The sequence below is a fragment of the Myotis myotis genome, unplaced genomic scaffold (assembly GCF_014108235.1).
Source record: "Myotis myotis isolate mMyoMyo1 unplaced genomic scaffold, mMyoMyo1.p scaffold_m19_p_13, whole genome shotgun sequence".
Taxonomy (NCBI): Eukaryota; Metazoa; Chordata; class Mammalia; order Chiroptera; family Vespertilionidae; genus Myotis; species Myotis myotis.
The window spans coordinates 41,335,879-41,361,927 of NW_023416317.1; the positions used below are offsets into that span (position 1 = coordinate 41,335,879).

The 26,049-nt window shown below is 46.6% G+C and overlaps 1 protein-coding gene across 2 annotated transcripts in view; it reads left to right on the forward strand.

Annotated features, from left to right (window-relative positions):
• Nucleotides 1-26,049, forward strand: part of RARB (retinoic acid receptor beta) — a 637,926-nt gene that overhangs the window by 589,580 nt on the left and 22,297 nt on the right. For both annotated transcript variants that reach the window (XM_036332777.1, XM_036332778.1), the window contains one exon: nucleotides 25,297-25,457. In XM_036332777.1, the coding sequence (XP_036188670.1) occupies nucleotides 25,297-25,457 (161 nt within the window). The remainder of the gene's footprint in view (nucleotides 1-25,296; nucleotides 25,458-26,049) is intronic.

A 26,049-nucleotide genomic window follows, 5' to 3' on the forward strand; every position in this document is an offset into this window, starting at 1 on the left:
ACCAATCTTTTGTCTGCATCTATGAGCTTGTTTTGTGTTGTTTTGTGTGTTCATTCAGGTGTGTCTGTTTTATATTCCATATTTGAGGGAATAAGGAATTTTGAAGTGTAAATGCCCCAGAAGACTTAGCAGGTTCAGTTTCTTCAAGGCTTAAGTGGAAGTTAGATGATGCCAATTCATTTTAACCACGCAGCCAGCGTATAGCAAAGCCCACCCCAGCGGGGAGGTGGCACAGTAGACAAGATGGAAATGAGACATTTAGAGGATGGAAAATTTTCCAAGTCAAACCAGTTATCACAGAGTCGAGTGCAAAACAACATAACATTCATAGTTTTAAAAAATTACACACACACATATATATATTTATATATATATATACATGTATGTATAGGTGGTGAATATTGGAAATTTAGTTAAGTACAGCTAAAGTTAAACTGCAGTACCAAATAAGGTGTGTTGCTGTTCTGAGCAATCGAATGTCATTGGTGGGTGGAGGCCTGGGCGTGAGGTTTGGGAGGTAAGTGGTGGGGAGTTACTGGGAGGGCAGCAGCATAATCACGAAACAAGAACCCTAGAAGCCTTAGAAAAAAGAAAGTTGGGGAGTTTTCCAGTGAAATTTTGGGTTGAGAGAGAAAACAAATAAAACCACCTATCTTTTGCCAAACAAGATGGCAGGTCCAGTTCAGAGAAATTGAGTAAGAGACTGAATTCCAAGAATCATGAGAAAAACTGGTCCAACGCTTCCCCGGGGAGCACCCACATCACAGCGCTGGCAGCGGGGCTCTCTCCCCACAGGTTGCCGAGGGAGGGCCCGCTGCAGTTGCAGGCTGGAGGTGGTGGCTTAGAACCGAGCCAGGAAAAGACCCCCAAGCCCACAGGGACCCCGGGAGTTGAAAATGTGGTTTGGCCTAGTGGGAAAGAAGGGAGGTTGGTCAAGAGAGGCCTGCTAACAGAAAAGTGGCTGAAAACAAGAAGCATCTGGAAAGGCCCATTTGATGCTTTCAACTCACGCCAAGCTAATTGAGTAATGTGAGCGCCTGTTCTTGTAAATTATTGCAACTGGGTATCGAGCTTTCCCTGAGGTTGCCTCACCCTGCAGGTCAGGATGGGTTGTGTTTGAAGAGGCTCCGTGTGGGCTGTAACCGTGCGTGTGTGCGTGTGCGCTCGCCTGGTTTATTGATTATAGTCTCTATTCCCAGGACTGCGCACTGACGGATGCGATTTTCACAATTCATTACTTAACATGGCAGATACTGTAATTCCCATACAGCCGAGGTAAGGGCTGTTGTTTGGCTGTGGCACTTAATTCCTAACCCCACGTTGCCATATCAGGGAAATGCGCTGGAATGAGAGGAATGCATGTCCAGGGTGTATTTCTGAACTGTTTTAGCAGGGGGATCTCTTCTACTGGCCCAGCCTTGAATGGTGATGTCATTTGACTTGGGACCCCCTAGAAGGCCAGGGACAGACCCCTGTAGTTCACAAAACCGTGGATGGAAGTTGTCACTAGAATCAAAATGAAGAATCTTGCTGATCATCCAGGGACCTGGTCCCAACCCTGATCTCCTACCTTTGCTCTCCTCGCAGACAGCTCCCAAGATCTCAGCCCGCCTGTTCTGTTTCTGTATGGAAGTCAGAAAATCTAGGTCAGTTTATCCATGTAGAAAGTGTTATTTTATTGAGTTAGCTCTGTGCAAACTGCTGCCTCCATGCTTTATAGAAACAGAGTCCCTTGTGTCCAGGGTCTTTTCTTTGGAAGTTTGCAGAGGCCTCCAAGTCATCACTTAGATTTAAAGTCAACAAGGAAAACACTTCTTTTTTTTTTTTTTTTTTTTTTTTTAGAACAACTGCTTCCCGGTAACAAGTGTCTGTCTCTTTCACGGTTTTGTCAGACTCTAAATCAGTGCAGTCTTTTCGATTGCGAAAGGACTTTAAGTGAAATTGCCAAGGCCAGTACATCAGGGTCCTAGAGAGATGGCTGGGCATCTGACAGACCGGGAGGCTGGGACCCATTTCCTAATTATGGAATTGCCTTCTGATTCCTGTAATTTGACCCAGTAAGTATCATTAAACCCACCGTGGCCATCAAAAGAGAAAGGGGTCCTTTGGGTTGCTAAATATTATTTTGAGTTATGTTATCTTCTCATTTGGGTTTTAGATGTCTTACAATTGTGATTTTTTAAAATGTCTTCACATTATAGTACTGCTGATGTATAATAATACTTTTCAACATTTTAGAGTTGAGCAACTCAAGGTGGGGTCTGTGGGCCGGTGATGGTCCCTAAACTGTTACCAGACCCAATGACATAGGTACAGAAGTTGAGAGTAGACATTTAGAAACGTACAGCAATTTGTGATTGCCCTAATAGCCAAGCAGTATTTCATCTTTCTAGCAATTCATCTTTATTGTATTTTGTAAAGTATTTGTCTACTATGGATTAGAAATGGGCAAAAAGAAAAAAAATCCTGGTCCTTCCCCACAGATAGTTGAGAAAAACTGTTGTTACAGCATCTATCATCTCACTCGAGGCTGCGATGGTTTCGTGTGGGAGACGGGGGTTGCATTTTAAGCTCCATTTTACAGATAGATAAACCTGGGCTCAGAGAAGTACGAAAGGCTAGCCTGTCACATGTGTGGGTCACTATCTACTTCTACTAGTACTCTGCTAACCGCAGAACGCTAAAGCAAGCTCATCTGCAAATATTCTTACCTGGGCTTTTAAAAATGTGCTGAGAGAGAGAGAGAGAGAGAGAGAGAGAGAGAAACATCAACATCAATCGGCTACCTCCTGCACGGCCCCTGCTGGGGATTGAGCTCACAACCTCGGCTTGTGCCCTGACAGGAATAGAACCAGCGACCTCCTGGTGTGTAGGTCAGTGCTCAACCATTGAGTCACACTGACCAGGCTTTCCTAGGCTTTTTAAAGGAGGTCTCTCTATACAATTGACCTTGAATGATCTATGAACAGATAAAATTTGCATTCTCCTAGTTCATAAAATCATTTAGACCAGTGGTCACCAACCTTTCGGACCTCATGGACCACCAGTGGTCTGCAGACCACCAGTTGGCAACTGCTGATTTAGACTCCAATAGACTGGCAAATTCCCTGTGTTTCCCTAAGAAGTTAAAAGATTGTAATTGCTTAGACGCTCAAGGTTTGGAAGAGGCCCTTGAGGTCCATGCGGCCTGTTGGCATTGGTTTGTCTAGCAGACATCCTGTGTACCATGGGAGGGATGTAACTCTATAGACAGAATTCTGTTTGGGGACAGTAGAGACAGTTAAAGTCCTTCCTTGTGTCACGCCCACCCCTACTTCTCTAACTCCTACCTATTGGCTCTAGATCTACCGTCTTAAGTCCCAATATTTAGTCATAGGCATGTGCCCTTCTTCAGTCTTCTTCCTCCACCCCAAGCCAAATATCTCAAGTTTTTAAATGGTTCCTTGTATGGTATGGCTTCGGTACTCCATCCCCAGTCTCACCATCCTAGCCACACTCTACATTCTCTTTAGTCAATGTCCATCCTAAAATGAGAGGGACCCCCAGAAATGAACCCGGCATTACAAAGGTGGTCTATTCAGATTATAGGAAACTGATCACCTCCCCTCAGTCCACACACTATATTTCTTATAATGCAACCTAAGATTGTGCTACCCATTTTGCAGCCCACATCATGTTGCCATCTTGTAATAAGATAAACATGCTATCTCTTTCATGTGAACATCTTCATTTAGCAATTTACTCTATTTATTGACCCACTAATTTATTAATTGATTAATTCCGTCCTTCACCCACCATCCAGCCAAGCACCCATCCAGCCAACCAATGGAATTCGGTAATATCTGCTACAGAATGTTAATCCTATTATTTATTTTGAAAAGAAATCATGCCCAGTGGAAGGAAAGCAGTTCAGCCCTTTTCATCTTCCCAGTTAATTTCATCTGGAGCCTCGGTGTCTGTGTGGGCACCCGCTCTTTGGTCCACACCTCAGGGGTTGGTGAGCCAATTAATGAAATCCCAACTAGCTGCTAACTCTCCCGAATAGGAGTTGATCAGCAAGTCCCAGAGGTGGACATTCCATTGGTTTTGGCTACCTCCCTCATCCTCCTTCCCTTTAAGAATTGCTGATCAGGGAGGTCTCAGTGCTGTGACCTTCGTGACATCTGTTTCCATAGCATGCAGATGGCACATCTGATTATACCTTTCATCTCAGCCTCTGATGGTGCAGCCACCGTGTCCTCGGACCACACCACACAGTGTTAAGTGGTTTGCCTCGGGGGGTCAGGGGTGGAGGAGGAGTGGGAAGGAGACCATTAACATCGTTTCACATGTTATAATAAGCATGTAGGACTCTTGTAATTAAGAAAAGTAATGATAGGAAAGATTAAAGGGCGAAGAAAGAACTCTCCCCTCCTCACTCGTTGGCTTGAGTTCAGTTCATAGTGGAGCCCTCCTCCTCGGTGGCTGCCCGGCTTTCTCGTGACCCACTTATTTCCTAACTCCTTGCATCTGGCTTCTACCCTAACCATGCTGGGGGGGGGGGGGCGCTTTCCCCAACTCTGCTAATGACCTAATGCAGAGGTCATCAAACCACAGTCCACGGGCCAAGTCCGGTGGCTCACCTGTTTGTGTAAACAAAGTTTCGTTGAAATACAGCCATGCCCATTTGTTTATCCTGATTGTCTGTGGCTGCTTTCCCAATACGAACACAGAACTGAGGAGTTGTGACGGAGACTGGATGGCCCACAGAGCCTGAAATATTTACTGTCTGGTCCTTTCCAAAGATCAGTTTGCCGACCTTGGTTCTGTGTTACCAAATCCATTGATCTAGCCCAATGGTTGGCAAACTCATTAGTCAACAGAGCCAAATATCAACAGTACAACGATTGAAATTTCTTTTGAGAGCCAAATTTTTTAAACTTAAACTATACAGGTAGGTACATTGTTATTTACTTAATTAGAGTATTCCTAAGGCTTAGGAAGAGCCACACTCAAGGGGCCAAAGAGCCACATGTGGCTCGCGAGCCGCAGTTTGCCGACCACGAATCTAGCTTCTCCAGTGGCTCACTCCCCTCCGCCTCTCGCTGCCTTTGGTTCTCATGACCACCATCCATGACGGTGTCTTCTCTTATCCCTGGTGACAGTGACTCCCCATTGTTCTCTCCTCGCCTCTCCGACCACTCTTTTTCTGTCTTCCTTTCTGACCCTTACTTCAGCTAGAAACATACACGAGGGCACAGATCTTTGCTTCTTTGTCCACTTCTGTCTCCCCGGTGCCTAGAACAGTGCTCACCTGGCACATAGGTGTGAGGGATGGATGAATGAGTCTAGGTACTTCCCCAAAGGAAATGAGGGTAATTGTAAGGAGGAGAAAGAGATACTAAGAATTGCCCCCATCATCCCAAACTGCCTAGTGTCATCTCCCAGTTGCCATCAAAAGTCTCCTATTTCTACTGTAGGATCAAGAAACATTAATCAGTTCATTTGGGTCTTGACTCTTCTAAGAATGGCTCAAGAGAGGTGCAATTTGGCCAAATTACAAAATTTGATGTAATGAAACTTTGCAGCTGTGTGTGTGGACACCTCTGAAAAAGCCAGCATCCCTTTGCCGCGCCTGTATCTGTGTATAGCAGGCATTCCCCTGAGCATGTCTGCAATGAAGCCACCTGGGAAAACACTGGCCCTGCCATGTTTGCAGCGCTTCCTAAGGGCTCTACCCAGTACTCTCCATCTGTGTTCCTGCATCATCCCTACGCCTCTGTGGGTTCTGAACTATTGTCCCTGCTTGCAGGTGAGTCTCAGAAGCTGGGACAGCTAAGTGTTGGCTCACAGGGTCAGTGCTGTGACAGGTCTGATTCCTAAGCTGTGCTCTTATTCATTAATTCAAGATGGTAACACTCACAGACACCAGTGGATCCCAACTACAGGTGATTTTATTCCCCCCAACACATTGGCAAGGCCTGGAGACATATTTGGTTATTAAGCTGGGGTGACTTCTGGTGGGTAGAGGACAGGAATGATGCTAAACATCCTACTGTGCACAGGATGCATGGACAGACCCCCATGACAGAGAATGATCTGGCCCCAAATGTCAGTCATGCCAGGGTTGAGCAACCCTGACATATATACGCATGGACGCATAGTTTGTGAGCTCATGAAGTGCCCACAGTGTTTTGGGATCTGAACATGCACATGCATTAGCTCTTAGAAGATGAAGCTCAGTGTGAGTAGGAATCGGCTGTTAATATTTTCTTAAGTCTGAGTTGCCAGGAAGAAATCTTGCTCCAAGTCCCCCCAGATTCTACACTCTCTTGACACATCTTTCCAAAAGGACAAAGATCAGTGGGTCTGCTCGGGCCGTGAAACTGATTAAAACCCTCTGCTTCAGGATGGGCCCTCAGAGTGTCTCAATCGCTCTGGATGGAGAGGCAGCCTGGCAAATCCACTCCCTCTGTGCGGTGGCTGTTTGCAAAGCAAGGCTGAGGTTGGCGGAAAGGGTCACTGTTGTCCCGTAATCGGATTATGTGGCTATATCCGATCATTGGCCATCTGTGGCCCAATGGGGAACTATTAAGCCAGCAGCACTGACCTAAGTGAGATGGACGATAGCAATGTTCCTTGGAATAGTGGATTGACTGGAAAGACTGTGTAATGGCCTTGCTAACAGGGGTAGCAGGTGGGCCATTCTGACAGGAGTGGAATTTGTCTGCTCCCCACAAAGGTAAGCAAGATCGGAAATACAAAAGGAGCCCCCATCGGGAGAATGTATCCCATGATCTGCAAAGAAAAGCAAGCACCAAGCCTATGGCAGACAGACCCCAGCTTAACACTAGAAACTGCCTGCGATTTCAAAAGCCTGTACAATCCCTTCCTGGGAAGCTATTTTAACAAAATAACAATGCATGCAATGATAATATACAAAGATGTTCATTGCAGTATTATATATGTTAGCAAAAAAATATGGGTATAAATTAATTTACATAGCCATGTGCCTATCCGAAGATGCAGCTTACCTGTGTGGCCCCCATGGGCTTCCTAAACTTCACCCCCAAATTGTATAAGCTTGCCCACCCTGTCACAGGCCATGTTGCCCCCTGAGCACCTCCTCCTGCAGCAGAGCCTGCTTCTGGGAGCTTCCACAGCATGACCAGCTGAGCCGTATGCCCTTTCCTGCAGGCAAGCAGATGTGGAGAAGGCCTGGGAAAACTTGGACCCAGAGCACTCAGTGCCTTCTCTTAGTCTCACCAAGACAAGTGCCCCTACCCCCTGGGGAAATGAGAAAGTGCGGTGGGGAGGAAGGCCAAGTGTGTCACTCTACTGAAGCACCTGCACATAGAAACCCAAGGCCCAGGACACAGAGGTATCCTCCTACCATTGAGGATGTAATGAGTAATGAAGGTCAAGTTCTTGGTCATGGGAAATGTTCAATAAATGTCAGCTTCTCCCTTCCTCTACCGTTGCCAGGAAAATACCAACATTTCATAAAGGAAATATTCACATGCGCCAATGTAAGGGACCAAGCTGAATTAGTGGACAATCCTTCCTATTTATGCCAACTAATGAGCCCTCTACATGCAGGATGAGTTCAGTAAGTTTTCTTTGGTTGTAATTTCATTAGCCCTTCTTCTGACCTTGTAGGCATTCAAATATACTCAAGAGAAAAAGGGCTCCAAGCTGGCCAGTCTCTGGATCTCCATTGGCATTCAGTAATTGATTATTGATAGGTGAAGGGATGGATGGATAGATGGATGGATGGATGGATGGATGATGGATGGGTAGATGGACAGATGGGTGGATGGATAAATGGGTAGATGGAAAAAAAGGAAGGGTAGGAAGAAGGGAGGAGAGAAGGCTAGGAGGTAGATGGATGGTAGGAAGATAGATGATAGGAAAGGTAAATTAATAGTCATTGTACTATTTTTTTCTTTCTCTATCAAGATGGTGAGGGGAATAATGTTTCTACATAAGCCAATGTCTTTTCCTCTTTTTTCTCATATGAAATAAAAACCCAATATGAAAATCCCTGATTTCTGTTGCAAGAAAGTCAGGAGCCACATTCTGATCTAAGTAGCATATTTTCTCTGTTTGAGTGGGGGGAGGACGATGAGTGGTTTTCTAGCTTGAGTGACATAAATCTGCACCCCCCCCCATAAAATATATTGTTATTGCTGTGATTCATTTGGCTTTTTTTTTTTTAAAGTGGACTATGGTTTGTGTGCAGTGGATGAAGTAATTGGATTGAGTGCTTGTCCCTAGAGACGGAATCAATCACCGTTGTAGAAGATGGTGACATTTTAGAAAGAAACTCTGAGGAAAATGTCATGCTTAAAAAATTAGATTTAAACCCACTGGCTCCAGATTGATTTTTATTACACTCAAATGGATACCCTGATTGATTATCAGTCTTACAAATGTTTAGCACATTTCTCACTTCTCTAATAATCAGAATAATCTAATTTTCAATGTCATTTAATGTACTCTATTCAAGGTTATAATAGATCATATTTCTAATAAAACACAGCAATTATGTAATGAATAATACAGGAGGCCCGGCATTCGGATTCCCTTGATTTTTAAGGCACTGCCAATGGAAAGTCTTAGATAAGCCCATTCCTTGAAATGTGAAGTAAGTCTAAGCCTTTGACTGCATTGTATAGAGCAGTGATGGCGAACCTATGACACGCATGTCAGAGGTGACATGTGAACTCATTTTTTTGGTTGATTTTTCTTTGTTAAATGGCATTTAAATATATAAAATAAATATCAAAAATAAAAGTCTTTGTTTTACTATGGTTGCAAATATCAAAAAAATGTCTACATGTGACACGGCACCAGAGTTAAGTTAGGGCTTTTCAAAATGCTGACACGCCGACCTCAAAAGGTTCACCATCACTGGTATAGAGTGTTTTTTCCTGCTGGTGATCTGAATGGAAGTTGGCCAGACTTGACCCTCCACCCCCCCCAAAAAAAAAAATCCTTGGGAGGAGACAGCAGGATTTGAACCCTTTAATGGATGATATTGGTGCACCTGGAGAAATGTGACAGGTTGCCAGGTTATGTATTGAATTTCTCTAGTAATTGCTGCTTGCTCCCCATTTTTGATATACATCCCCCGGAGAAATACTATATTTTAGCTCTAAATATTTTTCCAGTAGCCATTGTAGCAACAGCTGACATTACAGATGTTTCAGGATAAGCCACGGGATATCTAATTTTGAGGAGGTTTGACTATATTTAGAGCCAAATACTTACCTGCCTGTGCTTACTTTGGTGGTTTTTGTTAAGGGGCCTGACTCACCTTGGGCAGTTACTGGTGCTTTTTATATTTGTGGCTTCTGACCAATTCCAGTCATGTTGAAATCGAGGTTAGTAATGATGGGTTCCTCTATAATGACTCGCCGCTGAGTTGGACGATCTGACGTGTGTGAAATGGTATGGAAACCTGGTCCCCCAACAGGCAGTAGCACTTCGGAGTTGCTCCTTTTATACACTTTGGTGGGGGCACCCAGGAGCAACAGGCAGAGCGAAGGCAGCTGAAGAGCTCTCAAGCCTCAGGACCTTGAGACTCAAAAGGCCTCTCCTATAGTTGACCCCAGATATGACCCTGGTGGAATGAGACATTCAGATCAGAAGCTTCCAGAAAGTCTTAACCAAAGCAAATGATGGGCCAGTACCAACAAGATGCCATTGAACAGAGGTGGATATGGGTCCTGATTCGGAGTTGGGCAGGTGAAGCGTGGAAGGACAGGCTGGGGAAGACCAGCGCTGATGATCTGAGAGCCACCGGCTGCCTCTGAAACAACTCGGCGTAGTAACATGTCCTCCCTCTTAAGATTCTTGGTTAATCAGATCATGAGAGACAAACCTAACTCTCTCTATCCGTGGCTGGTCAGAGCAATCTTGGAGCATTACTGTTTTTTGTTCTGAGCACCTCATTTTTATGTATTTATTTTGTATTAGTAGTATTTTATTAACTCTTCATTGTTCAAAGAATTACATATGTCCCCTTTTTCCCCATTGACTTCTCCCAGCCCACCCCTGCCCCCTACCCCAGGCCTTCAACCCCCTATTGTCTGTGTCCATGGGTTATGCACATATGCATACAAATTCATTGGTTGATCTCTTCCCACCCGCCCACCCTCCCCTGCCTTCCCTCTGAGGTTTGACAGTCTGTTCAATGCTTCTATGTCTCTGGATCTATTTTTATTCATCTGTTTATGTTGTTCATTATATTCCACATATGCGTGCAATCATATGGTGTTTATCTTTCTCTGACTGGCTTATTTCGCTCAGCATAATGCTCTCCGGGTCCCTATATACTGCTGCAAATGGTAAGAATTCTTTCCTTTGTTATGGCTGTGTAGTATTCCATCGTGTAGATGTACCATGGTTTTAAAACTGTAGTAAGCCAGCCTCAAAAACTGCCGTTTCCCACTAGATCTCCAGCGCTGTCTGAGCTTACACCCCCAAGGTAGGATTGCTAATACATAGGAGGTCGCGGGGAAGCTGCAGTTCTCAACCGCCTCCTGTCCTCCAGAGTCCTGAGGCTGTCTCTCCCTGAGGAGGCATTCGCAGATTTTTTTTTTCTTTTTAATATATTTTATTGGTTTCAGAGAGGAAGGGATTGGGGAGAGTGATAGAAACATCAATGATGAGAGAGAATCATTGATTGACTGCCTCCTGCACGCCCCCTACTGGGGATCAAGCTCACAACCCAGGCATGTGTCCATGGCCAGAATGGAACCCGGGACCCTTCAGCCCACAGGCTGACGCTCTATCCACTGAGCCAAACCAGCCAGGGCTCACAGATGTCTTTTTGATTAAAGGAGAGAAAAGCACGTCTGGGTGTGGGTGTGGGTGTGAGAGGAAGGCAAAAGGAAGGGCAGGGGGAAGTGAGTTGTGCAGGTCTGGCAGGAACGCCGTGTGTTATTTCTTGAACTTCTGTGTGTTTTTGACTCCTTCGCCGAGGCATTCCCGGGAATAGAAACTCGCTTCTCCGTTCATGTCAAGCATCCGTGTGTGTGGCTGGGAGCTATGCAGAGAATGGTGAAGCTGGCTTTATTTCTTTCCCAGATGACTCTCCGGAGAAATAAATACCTGAGAATTAAAGTTCCGTAGGCCAGAAAGAGTCTTTTTTGCGAGCTAAATAGGATTTTAGCAATCCCTCATTGACGAGGGCAATTGGGATGATCTATTTATATTGAGAAGCTGATAAGTTCACTCGGGGGAAAGCTAAGTTGGCTACAGTGCTGGCCAACAAACACTTCACATGCTGAGGCTGACTGGGAGGCTTGGGCGTATTTCTGCTGTTTCGTTTTAAACATTTCCTTGCAGTCACACGTGTGGCCTGAGAGTGACCCCTCCATAGCATTCAGGGCAGCCAAGGCCAAGGAGGAGAATTCCTTATTTACAGTCCTCGGGGCATTCTCCTTATAAACACTGATCTTTTAAAAAAGCACGCCACTGTAAGAAGCATTTTTTCCTTTATTGATTAAGGTATTACATATGTGTCCTTACCCTCCCCCCCCCCCAGTTGCCTGCCGCCCCCTTCCCCCACCCCCCCACCCCGCCCCCCCGCCCCGTAAGAATCATTTTATGAGAAGTATATTGGTTGGGGTTAGAACTGGATTCCAGTTCTGGCCCTTTCAGTGACTGGCTCCGTGACATTTAAGGTCTCTTCGCCTCAATGTTCTCAAGTGCAAATGAGGGAGGAATAGTGCCACCTTCCACTTAGGGTTGCTATGAGGATTAAATGAGATAATACATGTTGAACACTCAGCACAGCACTGAGAAGATAGCCTTCCCTTCCCTGAAGGGCTGGGCTTGGCCATGGTGGTGACGTTTCCTGTTAACACCAAATCTTACTGATGGCTGAGAGAGAAGTGAGAGAGGTGGAGGGTCACACAATGAGCCCTGGTCTGGGACAGTGAGAGATTCGGAGTTACCATGTCTGTGTACTTCTGGTAGTTTTATGGTTTCAAGTCTTAAATTCAAAGTCTTGAATCCACTTCAAATTGGTTTTTGTTGGCAGTGTAAGATAGTGGTCCAGTTTCATTCTTTTGCATGTGGCTGTCAAAGTGTTGTTTTTGTTTTGTTGTTGTTTTTTAACACTATTTACTAAAGAGACTGTCCTTTCCCCATTGTATTTTCTTGGCTCTTTTGTTGTAAGTTAATTGAGCATATATGCATGCGTTTGTTTCGGGGCTCTCTGTTCTGTTCCATTGATCTGTGTGTCGGGCTTTTTTTATGACAGTACTCTGATGTTTTGATTACTATAGTTTAAAATCATGGAGTGTGATGCCTCCAGCTTTGTTCTTCTTTCTCAAGATTGCTTTGGCTATTCAGAGTCTTTTGTGGTTCCATACAAATTTGAGGGTTATTTGTGCTATTTATGTGAAAATGTCATTGGCATTTTAAGAGGGATTGCATTGAATCTGTAATTTGGGGGGTAAAGACATCATAACAATATTATTTCTTCTGATCCATGAGCAAAATATCAAGTATGAATTTCTGTAATGGGTCGGGGTTTCTCACATCTTTGCATTTCAAAGCCCAGGGGAAAGAGTGGTCAATATTTTCTCATAGACAGTTTCTGATATCCAAGCTAGACCAACAATGATATGAATTCATCCCGTGAATTTGAATAAGGCATTTCTTATTTGGGGGTTTGTAGACCACACTTGAAAGAAGTTTCCCTTCTGGGTGCTTTGCTTCTACGTGGTATTGCGTGCGCGAACACAGGCGCGCGCACACATACACACACACACATACACACACACACATACACACACACACACACACATGCTATTGTCATGAAAGCAGGGACCTTTTTTTGGTTTCCTGCTGCGTCCCAGTGCCTGACACACAGAGCTGATAATTATAGCTCAGTAATTATCAGTAGAATGAATAAATAAATGTCGAGTTCCAAACTGCTGAGTCTACTTCTCATTAAGTCAAAATCTAGAAGACAAGAGCTGGAAGAAACAAAACTCAGAGGCACTAAGGGGTTTACCATCACTCTCCATGGGTCCCTTTCCCATTACAAGTGGATTTTCCCTGAGTCTCCAGCCAGTCACTCTCCTGAGCCTGGTACCCTAATAGCCAACTGCTTATCACACACTGGACACCACCATTTGGATGCCACATAGCACCTGAGCTTTCATTCATCCTTCTCCTCCTACGTTCCCTGACCATTGTCCAAGCCAGAAAACATCTTCTCCCCCTTGACCCTCCCCACTTCCGGGCACCCCTGTCCCTTCTCCACTGTCCCTCCCTGGCTCAGACATCCCTCTCTTACTTGAGACTTCCAGCAACCACCTCAGTGATCTCTCCACCCCTCCAACCGTTGCTTCACCATGAGCAGTGACCCTTCTCAAAGGCAGCTCTGATCATGTCACTGCCACTGCCTCCCCAGATGAGTCTAAAACCCCAGTCTCCTTGGCAAGGTTCAAAAGATCAGGTGAGCTGTGGTTCAGCATCAACTCCGAATTGGGAGCCCTGGCCCTTTTCTTTGGGGAGGCTCAAAGCTGCCCTGTTGCTTGCGCGCATACCGTCAGTCTCGCTCTGTCTTCTGCCTGCAGAGCCCTCCCATCTTTCAGCTTTGGTTAGCCAATTCCTAAGCCAGCGCATCTTCCACGCTCTCACAGCCCCATGTTGACCTTCCAGTGAGCCTCTCCAAGTGAACAAGGTCAGATTCCCCGGGAAACTCATACAGCCTTTTGTGTTTGTAAACATGGGAGGTCTCACTGACCTCTTACAGGTTTGATTACAGAAAAACAAGTTTTCAAGGGCCTGGACTCAAGTGTATTTCCCAGGTTGACTTTTGAAGGGCTTTCTCTGGCCTCCTCTTAACCCTCCCAGCCCCCAGCATGGCTTCCATTCTCATCACTCTGCTATTAATGTTCTCGTGAAACTCACCACGTTCTCCATGGCCAAAACTGATGAACTTTTACCCCTCTTCATTCTTTCTGACTCTCGGCTACATGGGACTCTTGGCCAGGTTACTGCTGCTCTTTCCAATTCCATTTTTACTGGTTTCTGTGATTTTTTATTATCCCAGCGTTCCTGCCCACCACTCATCTGCTTCCATCACTGTATTCTCTTCTCTTCTCTACCAACCACTGGCAACTCCAAAGGATCGGTTTCTGATCCTCTCTTTTTCTTCCCTCTTTCTCACCTTAGATGGTTCACTGCCTCTCATGACTTCAACAGTCATCTCCAAGGTTTTGACTTTTACATAATCTAACTCAGACCTGTTCTCTCACCAAATCCATGGTGCCATCGCCCTAACAATCTCTGAAATCGCTGCCTGGATTTCTGACTCCCTTCCCTTAAGGCAAGCTCATTTTTCTGCCCCAAACTGGTTTTCCTATTTCCCACCAGCTTCCCCAATTTTCTTCTCTGTTGTGATCCCATCAGCCCCAGTACCAGTGTTAAAATCATATCGCTACCTCCAATTCTTCCTTTTCATTCCCCATATTCATTATCAAGTCTAATAGATTTTTCACTGTGGTGCCCCCCTAACATCCCTTCTTCTTTCTCTCCTCATTATACCAATCTAATCTTTTCTCCCCACAATCCCTTGTCTTTTTTCTAGTCACACCGGCCACCGTACTGTCCTATAAACTTGATGTAATAATTCCTGAAAGCATTTCCTCATATCCCCCCATCCAGAATGTTCTTTCCACCTCTTTCTGCCTCCCCAATGGGTGGTCATTTAAAGGTCATTGCAAAGCTAACTTCCCTCGTATACCTATATTGCTTCCGATCATTAGACCTTTGCACATAATGTTCTCTTGATCCAAGATGTTTCCCAGACCTCCAAGCCCCATTCATTTCAGAGGTATTTGTTGAACATCCTTTATGGAAAAGATACTGTATTATGCTCTGAGGGCACCTAAGTGAATGAAACCTAGCACAGTCCTAAAGGGCATTCAGCTCAAGATTCCTCTCTCCTGTCATTTTTTTTATGACTCCAACAGACTGGACTCTCAGCTCCCTTGTCTGTGGGTCTATACCAGGGGCGGGCAAACTTTTTGACTCGAGGGCCACAGTGGGTTCTTAAACTGGACCGGAGGGCCGGAACAAAAGCATGGATGGAGTGTTTGTGTGAACTAATATAAATTCAAAGTAAATATCATTACATAAAAGGGTACGGTCTTTTTTTTTTATGTTTTATTCATTTCAAATGGGCCGGATCCGGCCCGTGGGCCGTAGTTTGCCCACGGCTGGTCTATACTATCTCATAACATACTCGTTAGATTCTTTTATTTCTGTAGCTTAAATTAGTGAGTGAATATCTCCTTTCTGGTATCTTGTTCACTGCATGATCGGTATTTGTGTAGGTGACTAGAATGTGAGTCTTTTGAATGCCATTCTTGTTTCTTTAATATTCATCAGAGTGTCAATGTCTTTAGTAGCTATAGGACTCAATAAATGTTTGGTGAATAAACAAATGGGTGTAGGACTTCCACTGTCTTAGTACACATTACACTATATTGCGATTATGTATTTATCTAAATGTATGTAAGAATCTTGTGTATGCTAGGGGAAGAAAAGTATTGTCCCCATTTTTCAGATAAGGACACTGAGATTCAGGGACATTAAGAGCCTCTCCTGAGTTTCCATGGCAGTAAATGATGGACTAAAATGCAGACCTTTGGGATTTTACCCTAGTGCCCTTCCTACATGTCCACTGTACCTTTCATGTTATTTACGATCTATGGGGTACATGTCCATAATCTGTTTTGTAACAGATGTGACCAGGATCTTGAACCTTGAGTTGAAGGAATGACCCATTGTTTTCTTTCTTGCCTTAATCACTGAAAAAAAGGCAACCATTGATTCAAATAAGCCATGAGGTAAAGGAGTATGTAGGCATAGCCCAGTGTTGTATAAACCTATTCTTTACACAGATTGTTATATAGCTACTGCTATATAACAAATCATCCCAAAGTTCAGTGTTTTGAAACAATATGCATTTTTTATTGTTCAGAAAACCATGGATCAGCTGGGTTTACTGGGCTATCTCATGTGGCTCTGGTTAGCTGCAGATTGGGTTGTCAACTCTGCTGATCTTGCCTGACTACTCTCCCAGGTTCAGGGAGAGGGTAGCTCTAGGTTGATTGAGGATGGTCTTGGCTTGGCTAACTGGGCTGTCCTCCACATCGTCTCTCATTCTGCAGTAGGCTAGCTCAGGGTTGTTCACACTAGTGTTAAGGTTCCAAGGGGGATTAACAGAAGAACACAGTATCTCTTAAGTTCTAGGCTTGGAAATGGTACAACATTACTACCACTGCATTCTAGCTGTAAAAGTGGGCCATAGGCCATCCAGGTAGAAGGAGTGTGAAAGCGCGTCCACCTATTGATGGGAAGAGTCACAATGCAGAAAGCTGTATCTAGGAAGACCAAGAGGATTAGGGCCACCATGCAAGTACAGTCCCCACTTACTGGCACTCCCCTCCTGTCCCTCTGGTTTGGCACAGTTGGCCAAGGGGTGTCCTCCCCATGGGGAATCACATACGTTGCTTCTCAGAAATTTCTCCAAGCTAAGAGCAGGACCTCATTTCTATTTTTAAAAAAAATGTTAAGAGGAAAAATAGAAGAATGTCAAGGAGAACTGCAGTTCATTTTCTGAAAATTAATTGGGGTTAGAGGAGAGGAGGCATGGAACAAGTTGGCCATTAGAACTCATCATGATAGAGATTGTTATTAAGTAGTTGAAAGCCTGTAACTTGTTGTGAAGTATGGGTATTGCACAGAGTAGGATACTGGTTTATCTGGAGCAGCCTGCTGCTGGGAAGTTTGTTTTTGTCATTTCCCACCCACCACACACATACCGACTCCAATCAGATACTGTTTCTGAAAGGCTACCCATGCCGACTTCATGAAAGAAGTATGGAGGGATGTGCCTGCGTTCTCTGCTCAATTCTTTTACCCTAGCCCAGTGATTTCCAACCTTTTTTTATCTCATGGCACACATAAACTAATTTACTAAAGTTCTGCGGCACACCAAAAAATATATTTTTTGCTTATCTGACAAAAAAAAAATAGGTATAATTTTGATTCATTCACACCAGATGGGCTAGTGTTGTGTTTGCTGTTGTCATTGTTTTATCCGACAATTTAAGAGAAAGAGGTCAGTGCCCCTGACTGAATAGTCAGGTATTGCATGCTTTAAAAATTCTGTGGCACACCGGTTGAAAATCGCTCTACTAGATATGTGTGTTCTCATTTTAAGACTATCAATTGCTGAATATGGCACTGCCTGTACTTTTACAGCGAAGTTAAATTGACCCATAATGCAGTCTTTCAGATACTTGAGGGCAGGTTGAGCTTCGGCAGGGAGAACTTCAGCTTGATATAACACAGAATTTCCTGCCCTTGCACATGGCTTATGGAAGGGGTTACTGAACTCTCTTCTTCTAAACTGGGAGCTTTTATAAACAAGCCACACTGATCATGCAGAAGATGTGCGGGTCTGCTCCTGAGAAAGCCGAGGGCCAGCCTCAGTGTCTTTCGCTTCCATTGTTGGCATTCTGTTTTATGCCGTCAAGAAAGACCTTCATCACGGCCCTCATCATGTTGGATAGCTGTGCCACAAACACAAAGCCAAGGACATATCCACCCCCTGAGGACAGGATTTAGGAAAAGCCAGCGTTGATGGCCCACTGCTTCCAGAGGGTCTGTGTCAAGTAATCCTGCCGATTATGAACATGGCATCTCAGAGACACTGTGCCATTCCTCAGCTTCTCGTTGCCAACCTCCTGCTCGGATACATCACACAGGAGTGTTTTATTTTCCCTCATCTCTGGAGTTGAACTTAGGGTATTTCCGACAGTTTATACAAGACTCTTATCCAAAGAAAAGGATTTGTCACTTATAGCAGAGCCTCTTAACTCCAAATCTCTTCTCTTGCAAGGACAGCCACCACACTGGGCCTGCCCCCAGACAAACACAGCCACAGCAGGGCTGCCTATACCAGCCCAGACAGAGGAGGAAAAAAAAATATTAGAATTATAGGACCAGGGGGACACTGTCCACTTGAGAGGAGGTAAAATCTTGACTTCTAAAAGCAACCAGTAAGAGGAAAGTGTGCTGAAAATTGTTTTGAGGCCCCGGCTGGTTAGCTCAGTGGGTAAGAACAGCAGTCGCCAACCTTTCGGACCTCACGGACCACCAGTGGTCCACAGACCACCGGTTGGCAACCGCTGGATTAGAGCATTGTGCCAATATGCCAAGGTTGTGATTCAATTTCCTATCAGGGCACATACAAGAAGCAGCCAATGAATGCATACATAAGTGAAACAACATCTCTTTCTCTCTATTCTCTCTCTCTCTCTCTCTCTCTCTCTCTCTCTCTCTCTTTCTCTCTCTCCCCCCCCCCTTTTCCTTTCCTTCTCTCTCAAATCAATAAATTTTTTAAATTAGGAAAATAGTTTTGAAAGTCTTATTAGCATAATATGCTACTTCCACTAGAAAGAATTATGTGGCACTTGCACATTCTGATATTTCAGGCATTTTCTACAAGTGCTTTGAAGAACTTTAAAAGCTGAGCCGGGCTGGTAGATCCTTGTTAAAGTCTCAGAATGCCACGTCCAGACTATTTCCCCCAAGACCTGCATCTTTAACATGCTGTAAAAATTCTAGCTATGCACCCTGCGTGGCCACTGGCACTGAGAATGCTAGGCCTCCCTCACACTCGCCACCGGTGTGGGCCATCACGCGGCCTCCTGAAGTCCTTGCCCGTGTGTGGCCATGCTGCAGGTCGGGAGCAGTCCTCCGAGGATGCTGTTCTAACCTCCCTTTCACAAACCCTGAAGTCAAGTCCAATCACAGGACTGTATTCATTTCACAGACACTCAGGCAACCCTGCCCAAACGCGTGTGTCTCGTTAGTGGCAGAGAAAATGTAGCTCTAACCTCGTTTACCAACCTCCTTTCTCTGTGTATTTGTTCAAATTTCTACTAGTGTTTTCATGGCAAGTTCTCTATTAGGAGAGACAGTCTCCACCTTCAAGGAGACGCTGATCTTGGAGTATTAACTCACCCGACTTGGCCCAACTTTACCGTGGGAACAGCTATGTTAAGTGCTTGAGGACCAACCCCCAAATCCTAAAATGATGGGAAAGTATGTCTCTGTCCATCATAGGTCCACCTGGCTTCAGATCCCTGGGTAGTTCATCTAGAAAATGATTTTTAAACTCGGATTAAGATATTTTTGTGTTTTTCTTTTAAGTGTATCTGTATATTCGTGACAGGCCCTCTCCCACGCATGGCAGCCAGATAGCTCTAATCCCCAACTGTGGCCCGTGATTCCTGCAGTTAGCAAGGAGGCGAAGAGACAAGACAAACAGATCCCAGAGTTTGATATTCAAGCAAGACTAAACAGACCATTATGCTTCCTTTGCTAGACTGAATATAGAAAACTTTATGGACAACAGCACTGTCGATTGTATTTTGCTTTTTTTTTTTTTTTTTTTTTTTTGCTGTGAAGAAATTTCAGTAAAGCGTTTTTTTTGTTTGTTTGTTTTTTTATCTCTTCCTGAATCCAAGTGAAATCCACATCTTTTGCATGTTTCCTGCCTTGCGTTTTTAGTGTGTGCACGGAAATCAATATTCCAGGTACACGCACAAGTGCGCACATTAAAATGACCATGACTTCATTTATTTCCATGATGAGACATTGAAGTAAAAGTGCTGGGGTGTCTGTTTTCATGTTCCTAGGTCGAGATCTGTACATCAGAGGTATTTGTATAAGTGACACTTTTATTGCGTTCATTTCATTTGCAATATGATAGTGGATCATAAATACGTTCCTTTTATGCCACCGAGTCTGATTTGTAGCTCTTAGCCCTCACGAGGAGAATACTTGATATTTTATGGAGCACCTTTCATCCAAGAAGCGCTTTGCCGACATCGGCTGGCTTCTTCCAAGTGTGTAAATCACAGGCGAGACCCTTTGGATGCCCCACCTGCTTTATCAGCCTCCCGGCTCCTGCTGTAGGGAGAGAGTGGGCAGTGAGTCCCTGCAGGTCCAGAGGGATGACGAGACCTCTCATGTCTGAGAAAAAGAGGCTCAGGGGAGCTCTGTGTTTCCCCTCAGAGGCCCCGACGGCTGACAGAATCCCACATTAGTCACCTGCTCATCTTGTCCTTCACAAAACTCATTTTGAGCCCCATTGGGGATCTGATGCTGTTTTAAACCCTGGGGACACAGATGCTAGTAAAACACAGCCCTGGCCTTCCAGGTGCCCACAGATGAGGAGTGTGGACTAGTAATAGCCCCGCCCACATTATGATGGTGACAGTGTGTGCCCCTCCTCTGCCTCCCAAGCCCTCCCTGGGATACACTGCACCTGAAAGCAGTTTGTCAAACTCTCAGGTTTGTCACAGGGATATTGATGCCCATGCCAGCCAGTTGCAATCGGAGTGAGAGAAGAGCAGCCATCCAACATCGCAGGCGGCCTTTGGGTGAGCATCAGCTTCACAGCACAGGCCCCCCATCCACCATTCCATCCTTCCTGTCAATTCGCCCTCCCCTTGCCCCAGCATCAGCTCCCTGAACCCGGACCATCTCTCCATCCCCTACACACACAGACACACATACACACACACGTACACATACCTGTAATACACACGCAGAGCTCCTGCAGCATCCTTCATAGCGCTTGCCATGCTGTGGAATCATGTATGTGTGTGACAGATCAGGCAGAGCACAGTGGTTAAGAGTGAAGGCCATGGAGCCAGGTTTTCTGAGTTCAAATCCAGGCTCTATCACTTACAGGATGCATGGCCTTGGGCAGGGTACTTTCCCTTCTGTGCCTCAGTTTTCTCTTCTGTTAAATGGGTGTAATAATGATATTTCCCTGTCAGGTTTGTGAGGATTGAATAACTTAATATGAACACAGGGTTCAACAAGTGCACCATAGCTGCTATGACAGTTGTAGTGAACATTTTCAGTATTATAATAATACTCCAGTATGAGTCACAGTTTATATAACAATAGTGACGCCAATATTATGCTTAGTATTATTACCATCATTATTACTATATGATTAATGTCTGTCTCCCACCATAAGCGAGCTCCATGGCAGGAGCAACCATCTGTGTGGCTCACCATTTTATCCCCACAGCAGGTGGCACCTAGGAGAGGCTCAAAACATATTTGTTGAATGAATGGATGGATGGACAGAACAGTGAAGGAAAGAATGAGTCCTCCTGCTCATTTGGTGTTATCAGATGGCTTCTTCAAAAGCATCCTTGCCACGCACAGCACGGACCCCACGACAATGCCCACAAGTCCTCTGTGTTCGGCTCCACCCATGTCCACGTGGAAGGGCCTCACCTCCCTCTTCCTATATGACTGGCCTATGTGACTGGCCTCCACTCGCCTTTATGGCAGCCTCACTCTTTCCCACCGCGTAGGTGTCTGGGAGGGTGCTGCCATCCAAGGAAAGAGGGGCTTGGACTCCTCTGTGACGGAAAGCAGTGGAGCTGGTGTGTGTACCAGATCCAGATCCCTGCCCCCCACATCACCTGGGTCATCCCTGCCTTGCATTGGCGCCCTACGCAGGAGGTGAGCTCCTGCCTCATCCCAGCACCTGCTGACCAGGCGTCCCGAGAAGCTGGACAGAGCACCGTGCTCAGGCCCGCATCCTGCGTGGTGTTCCAGGCAGTGCACCATCGCCCAGATTCTGCGGTTCTTGGCAGCCGTCCCCACGCCTGGCCCAGATACCATGCCTGCATTCCACAGCCGTCTGAAGCCATTGAGCAAAGCAGCTGCTGAGGCCACGTGCCCAGAACATTTGTCCATTAACTTAGGAACCTTTGCATAATGGGGGAGTAATCACCAGAGGTGTCACTGCATTTTGCAGTTGCGGGGCAGTTTCCAAGAGTCTGGGAGTCCTTTAGCCACAGGGATGGGGGGACGTGGCGAGGCATTTTGCTTCGGGAGAGCAGGCGCAGCCCGGAAGGGAGCAGGGGGCTACTACACACGGGTCCCCTGGCCACTGGTCAGCGGCTAAGAGTTCTCCCCATTTGGGCCCCAAATCACAGAAGTGGGAGCTTTGGCTTTGCAGCTGTTATTTTGCAAATAGTGGACATTGTTACTGCACAGCCCAACCCAGTGCCCCCACTGGGCGACCTGCTGCAGCTCACTGAGGTCCCCTTCCCCCTGGCCTCACCCTCACCTTCTGGCTTGGTGTAGAAGCTTAGTGGTGGCCACTCAGAGTGTCACCCTCCCTCCCAGGTAACCCCCTCTCCCCCCTAGATCTGGGTTTGCTTATCTGAGTTGTCCAGGGCGCCGTGGGAAACAGAAGGCTTAGGAATGCGGACGCAGGCCCCAGTCCTGCCTGGGGGTTGGGTGATGGATAATTTAGGGTGTGTGGTTCCTCTCTCTGCTTCTCTGTACATTCCACTGAAATCCTGACTTGATTACTTGCAAACAGGATGATCTTGGGCCTCCAGTTCCTAGAGTGTAGAAATGGGACTGCAGTGTGCTCCTCACCTGGCTCACTGTGGAATTCAGTGAGCTGGAATTCTTCATTGCTTAAGGCAATGGCCGGCCTTGCTAAGTAGTCAGTAAGTGGCATTACTGTGATGCTGTGTTAGATGGTTGCTGTGTTTGCTTCCGATTCAGAGCAGTTCCTGGTGTCCAGTGACTTGGGACCTCCCTCAGGGCTCTGGGTTGTTCTTGTTTTAAGGTATAATTCACATAGTGTAACATGCATTCCATGGCCTGTAGTTATATCCACAAGGTTGTACAACTGTTAGGACTCTCCAACTCTAGAACATTTCATCTCCCCAAAAAGAAATCCCATACCCCTTAGCAGTCACTCCCCATCCGCCCTCCACCCCAGCCTTGGGCGACCCCTGGTCTGCTTTCTGTCTATGAATCTGCTTATTCTGAGCATCTCATATCAATAGAATCAACCAGCGTGTGGCCTTTTGTGCCTGGCTTCCTTCATTGAGCATGTTTTCAAGGTTCCTCCATGTTGTAGCATGTGTCAGTATTTCGTTCCTTTTTATGGCTGAATAATATTCCATTGTGTGAATATACCACCTTCTTTTTATCCATTCATCAGCCGAGGGACCTGTAGGCTGTCATGAATACTAGTAATGCTGCCATGAACGTTTGTGTACCAGTTTTGCATGGACATATATTTTCTGTTTTCTTGGGTATGTATGTAAACGTGGAGTTGCTAGGTCACATGGTAACTCCAGACTTCACTTTTTGAGGTGCTGCTAAACTCTCTTCCTCACAGCTGTTCTGATGTGACTCTGGTGTCAGCTAAAGAAAAAGGGTCATTGGCAGGACCCGGGAAGGGAGAGGGTCCAATTACCTGCACCCACCGCCCTGTGCTCACGCACAAGCCTTCAGGCCCCCGCTCACCAACCCAGACTCCATCCCTGGAGAGAGACCCAGGGGCATCGCCGCTACCACACGCCTCCCCCTTCCTCCTCGCTGTCTCCCTTTTGCTAACTGTGTGTGTTCTTTGTATTCTCCCTGCTGTCAACCACGCTCTCCTCACCCTGTGTTCCCAACCTGCTGGGAACAGTCCGGGCACGTGGAAAAGACTGCACCTGAGGCTGGGTGCCTCACACTGCCTTTCGCCACTTTCTAGACCAGAAATGTTCTGAGCCAAAGAGCAGTGTCCTCTCAGAGTCCCAGGGGAAGACAGGCAACTTGGGAGGCTTTTTCTTCTCAGGCATCCACTCCTTTAGGAATAAGTGTCCACGTGAAGAAAGAACTGATCAGCTGCATCAATTTGGGCACATTATCTTCTCTGAGGCTCAGTCTCTTTCTCTGTAAAATGGGTTTGAAGTCACCTACCTGATAAGGGGGTTAAGTGAGATATTGTAGACAGCTGTTATATTCAAGATAGTCAAGAAATGTGAATAAATAAATAAATAAATAAATAAATAAAAGAAATGTGGGGTTTTTTCCCAGCCCTCCTGCCTTCTGGTCAGGTGTGAGTGGCTTATACACACACTGCTATTTTTCAGTCCCTTTTTTTTCCTCCCCTTTTTTCCTCGCTCCCTCCCTCTCTCCCTCCCTCCCCATTCCCATCGCTTCCCTTTCCCGTTTCTCCTCTCCCATGCCTTCCTTTATGCTGCCTTCAGCTCCAGCTCCAAGCAGGGCCTTGGATCCTCCTGGTGTAGACCCAGGGAACTGCTCCCAGGAGGCAGTGCAGGGCAAATCCTCGTAGGCCATCGCCTGTGCCCTGGGTCGGTCTGCAGCACAGATTCCCGGGTCATGGTGGTGGCACACACAGCCAGGGGGTGTCCAGCCTGGCCACCCTGGGTCCCCAGGGAGTGCGGACTCCCAGAGGGGGCACATGGGCTAGTTTTACCTGTTGGTCTCCCTGGGTTTCAGTTTCCTTCCCCGGGAGATCCAGGCCAGAGGCCAGAGCTTTGAGTTACACTCGGATTTGAAGTCACCCCAGAGGCCTATGCTGGGAGAGGAGGCCCCGGCTTCCACTGCCCTGGGGTCCTGGGTGCCGGCTCTGCCTGGAGCTGAGCTCAGTGGGGCCTGCGGGGCCCAAGACACACCTGCTGAGGGGCCAGGGGCCAGGCAAGGTGTGCAGCGGCTGTGGGTGAATAAGTGAATGAGTGAGTGAGTAAGTGAATGAAGAAATGAATGAATGGTTTTCCAGGCTGAGAGTTCAAAATGCATAGATTATTGTTGTTTAAATAACTTTATAAATAATGAGACATACGGTTGACACAGAAAATTTAGGAAGCAGAAAAGCATGAAGGGACAAAAACCATAAGAGGAATTCCATTACCTGCAAGAGGAATTCTCCACAAGTGCCAGTCAGTGAACTCAGAAAACTGAAAAGCAGTGTCAAACCAAAAAGCTTAGTTTGGAATCACCGCGTATGATGCCCCCCCCCACCCCCCACCCCCACCCCGGTGTTGTTTGGGGACAAGTCTCCCAGGCAGGTTCCTCTGTGATGCCTCTGGGCCCTCACCCTGGACTTGGGGAACATGCTTGGGAGCGTGCTCTCTGTGAGGCCCAGTCCACGTAGCCAGTTCTCTCCACACCAATGGACCCTCGGGCTCTGGGCGAGCCACGCTCTCCTTCAGGACCGCATGTGCACGCTCAGAAAGACAAGCCCCGTGCTCTGCCGGCCTCCCAGCCCCGAGCCTCTTTCCTTGGGAGATGTGTTGGCAGCACCTGTTCCCACTGTTTCTGTTCTGAGTATCTAAGGAGTGGGGAGACGGACCCTCCCAGCTCAGGCAGTGCGGGCCCAGCCGCTAGTGACCCCTGATGTGCCTTGTCTCTCGTTTCCAGCTGTCAGGAATGACAGGAACAAGAAAAAGAAGGAGCCGACGAAGCAGGAATGCACGGAGAGCTATGAAATGACAGCAGAGCTGGACGATCTCACCGAGAAGATCCGGAAAGCGCACCAGGAAACCTTCCCCTCGCTCTGCCAGCTGGGCAAGTACACCACGGTGAGAGACGCTTCCCGCTCCCGGGCTGCTGGGAGGATGGGCACAGGCCCCTGTGCACACGTGTGTACACACACACACACACACACACACACACACACACAGGCTCTGCCCGGGGCTTGGAAGGGACCTCCACCCAAACTCGGCCCAGGACGTGCCTGTCAGCCCTGGGGCTGTGCAGGGCCACCTTCCTCCTTCCTGGAGTTGGCCTTGGGTGCTCTCTATGAGGCCGGTGTTCCCTCTGATCATTCAGTCACACGTGCATGCATCCACCCGAGAAACTCGAATTGAGCACTTGCTCTACGCCAGGCCCTGCGGGAGGCACTGGGACATGAGCGGGGAAGGTGAGCTTGCTGCTGGCAGGGACTCGGGTCTGGTGAAGGAGACGAGTGAGGTAGGTGTTCCTTGGGTCATGACGGACACCTGTGCCGAGCCCAGTGGGGACCCAGAGGGGGGTAAGGGAGCAGTCTTTTAAAAACACCCATCCACGTATAAGATCCCCCAAGATTATTGGGGGCCTCCCCTGGGCTAGGATCTGGCTTGTGTGTAACCTGTAAACCAAGGCCTGGAAAAGCACAAAATAGGTGTGGCCCTT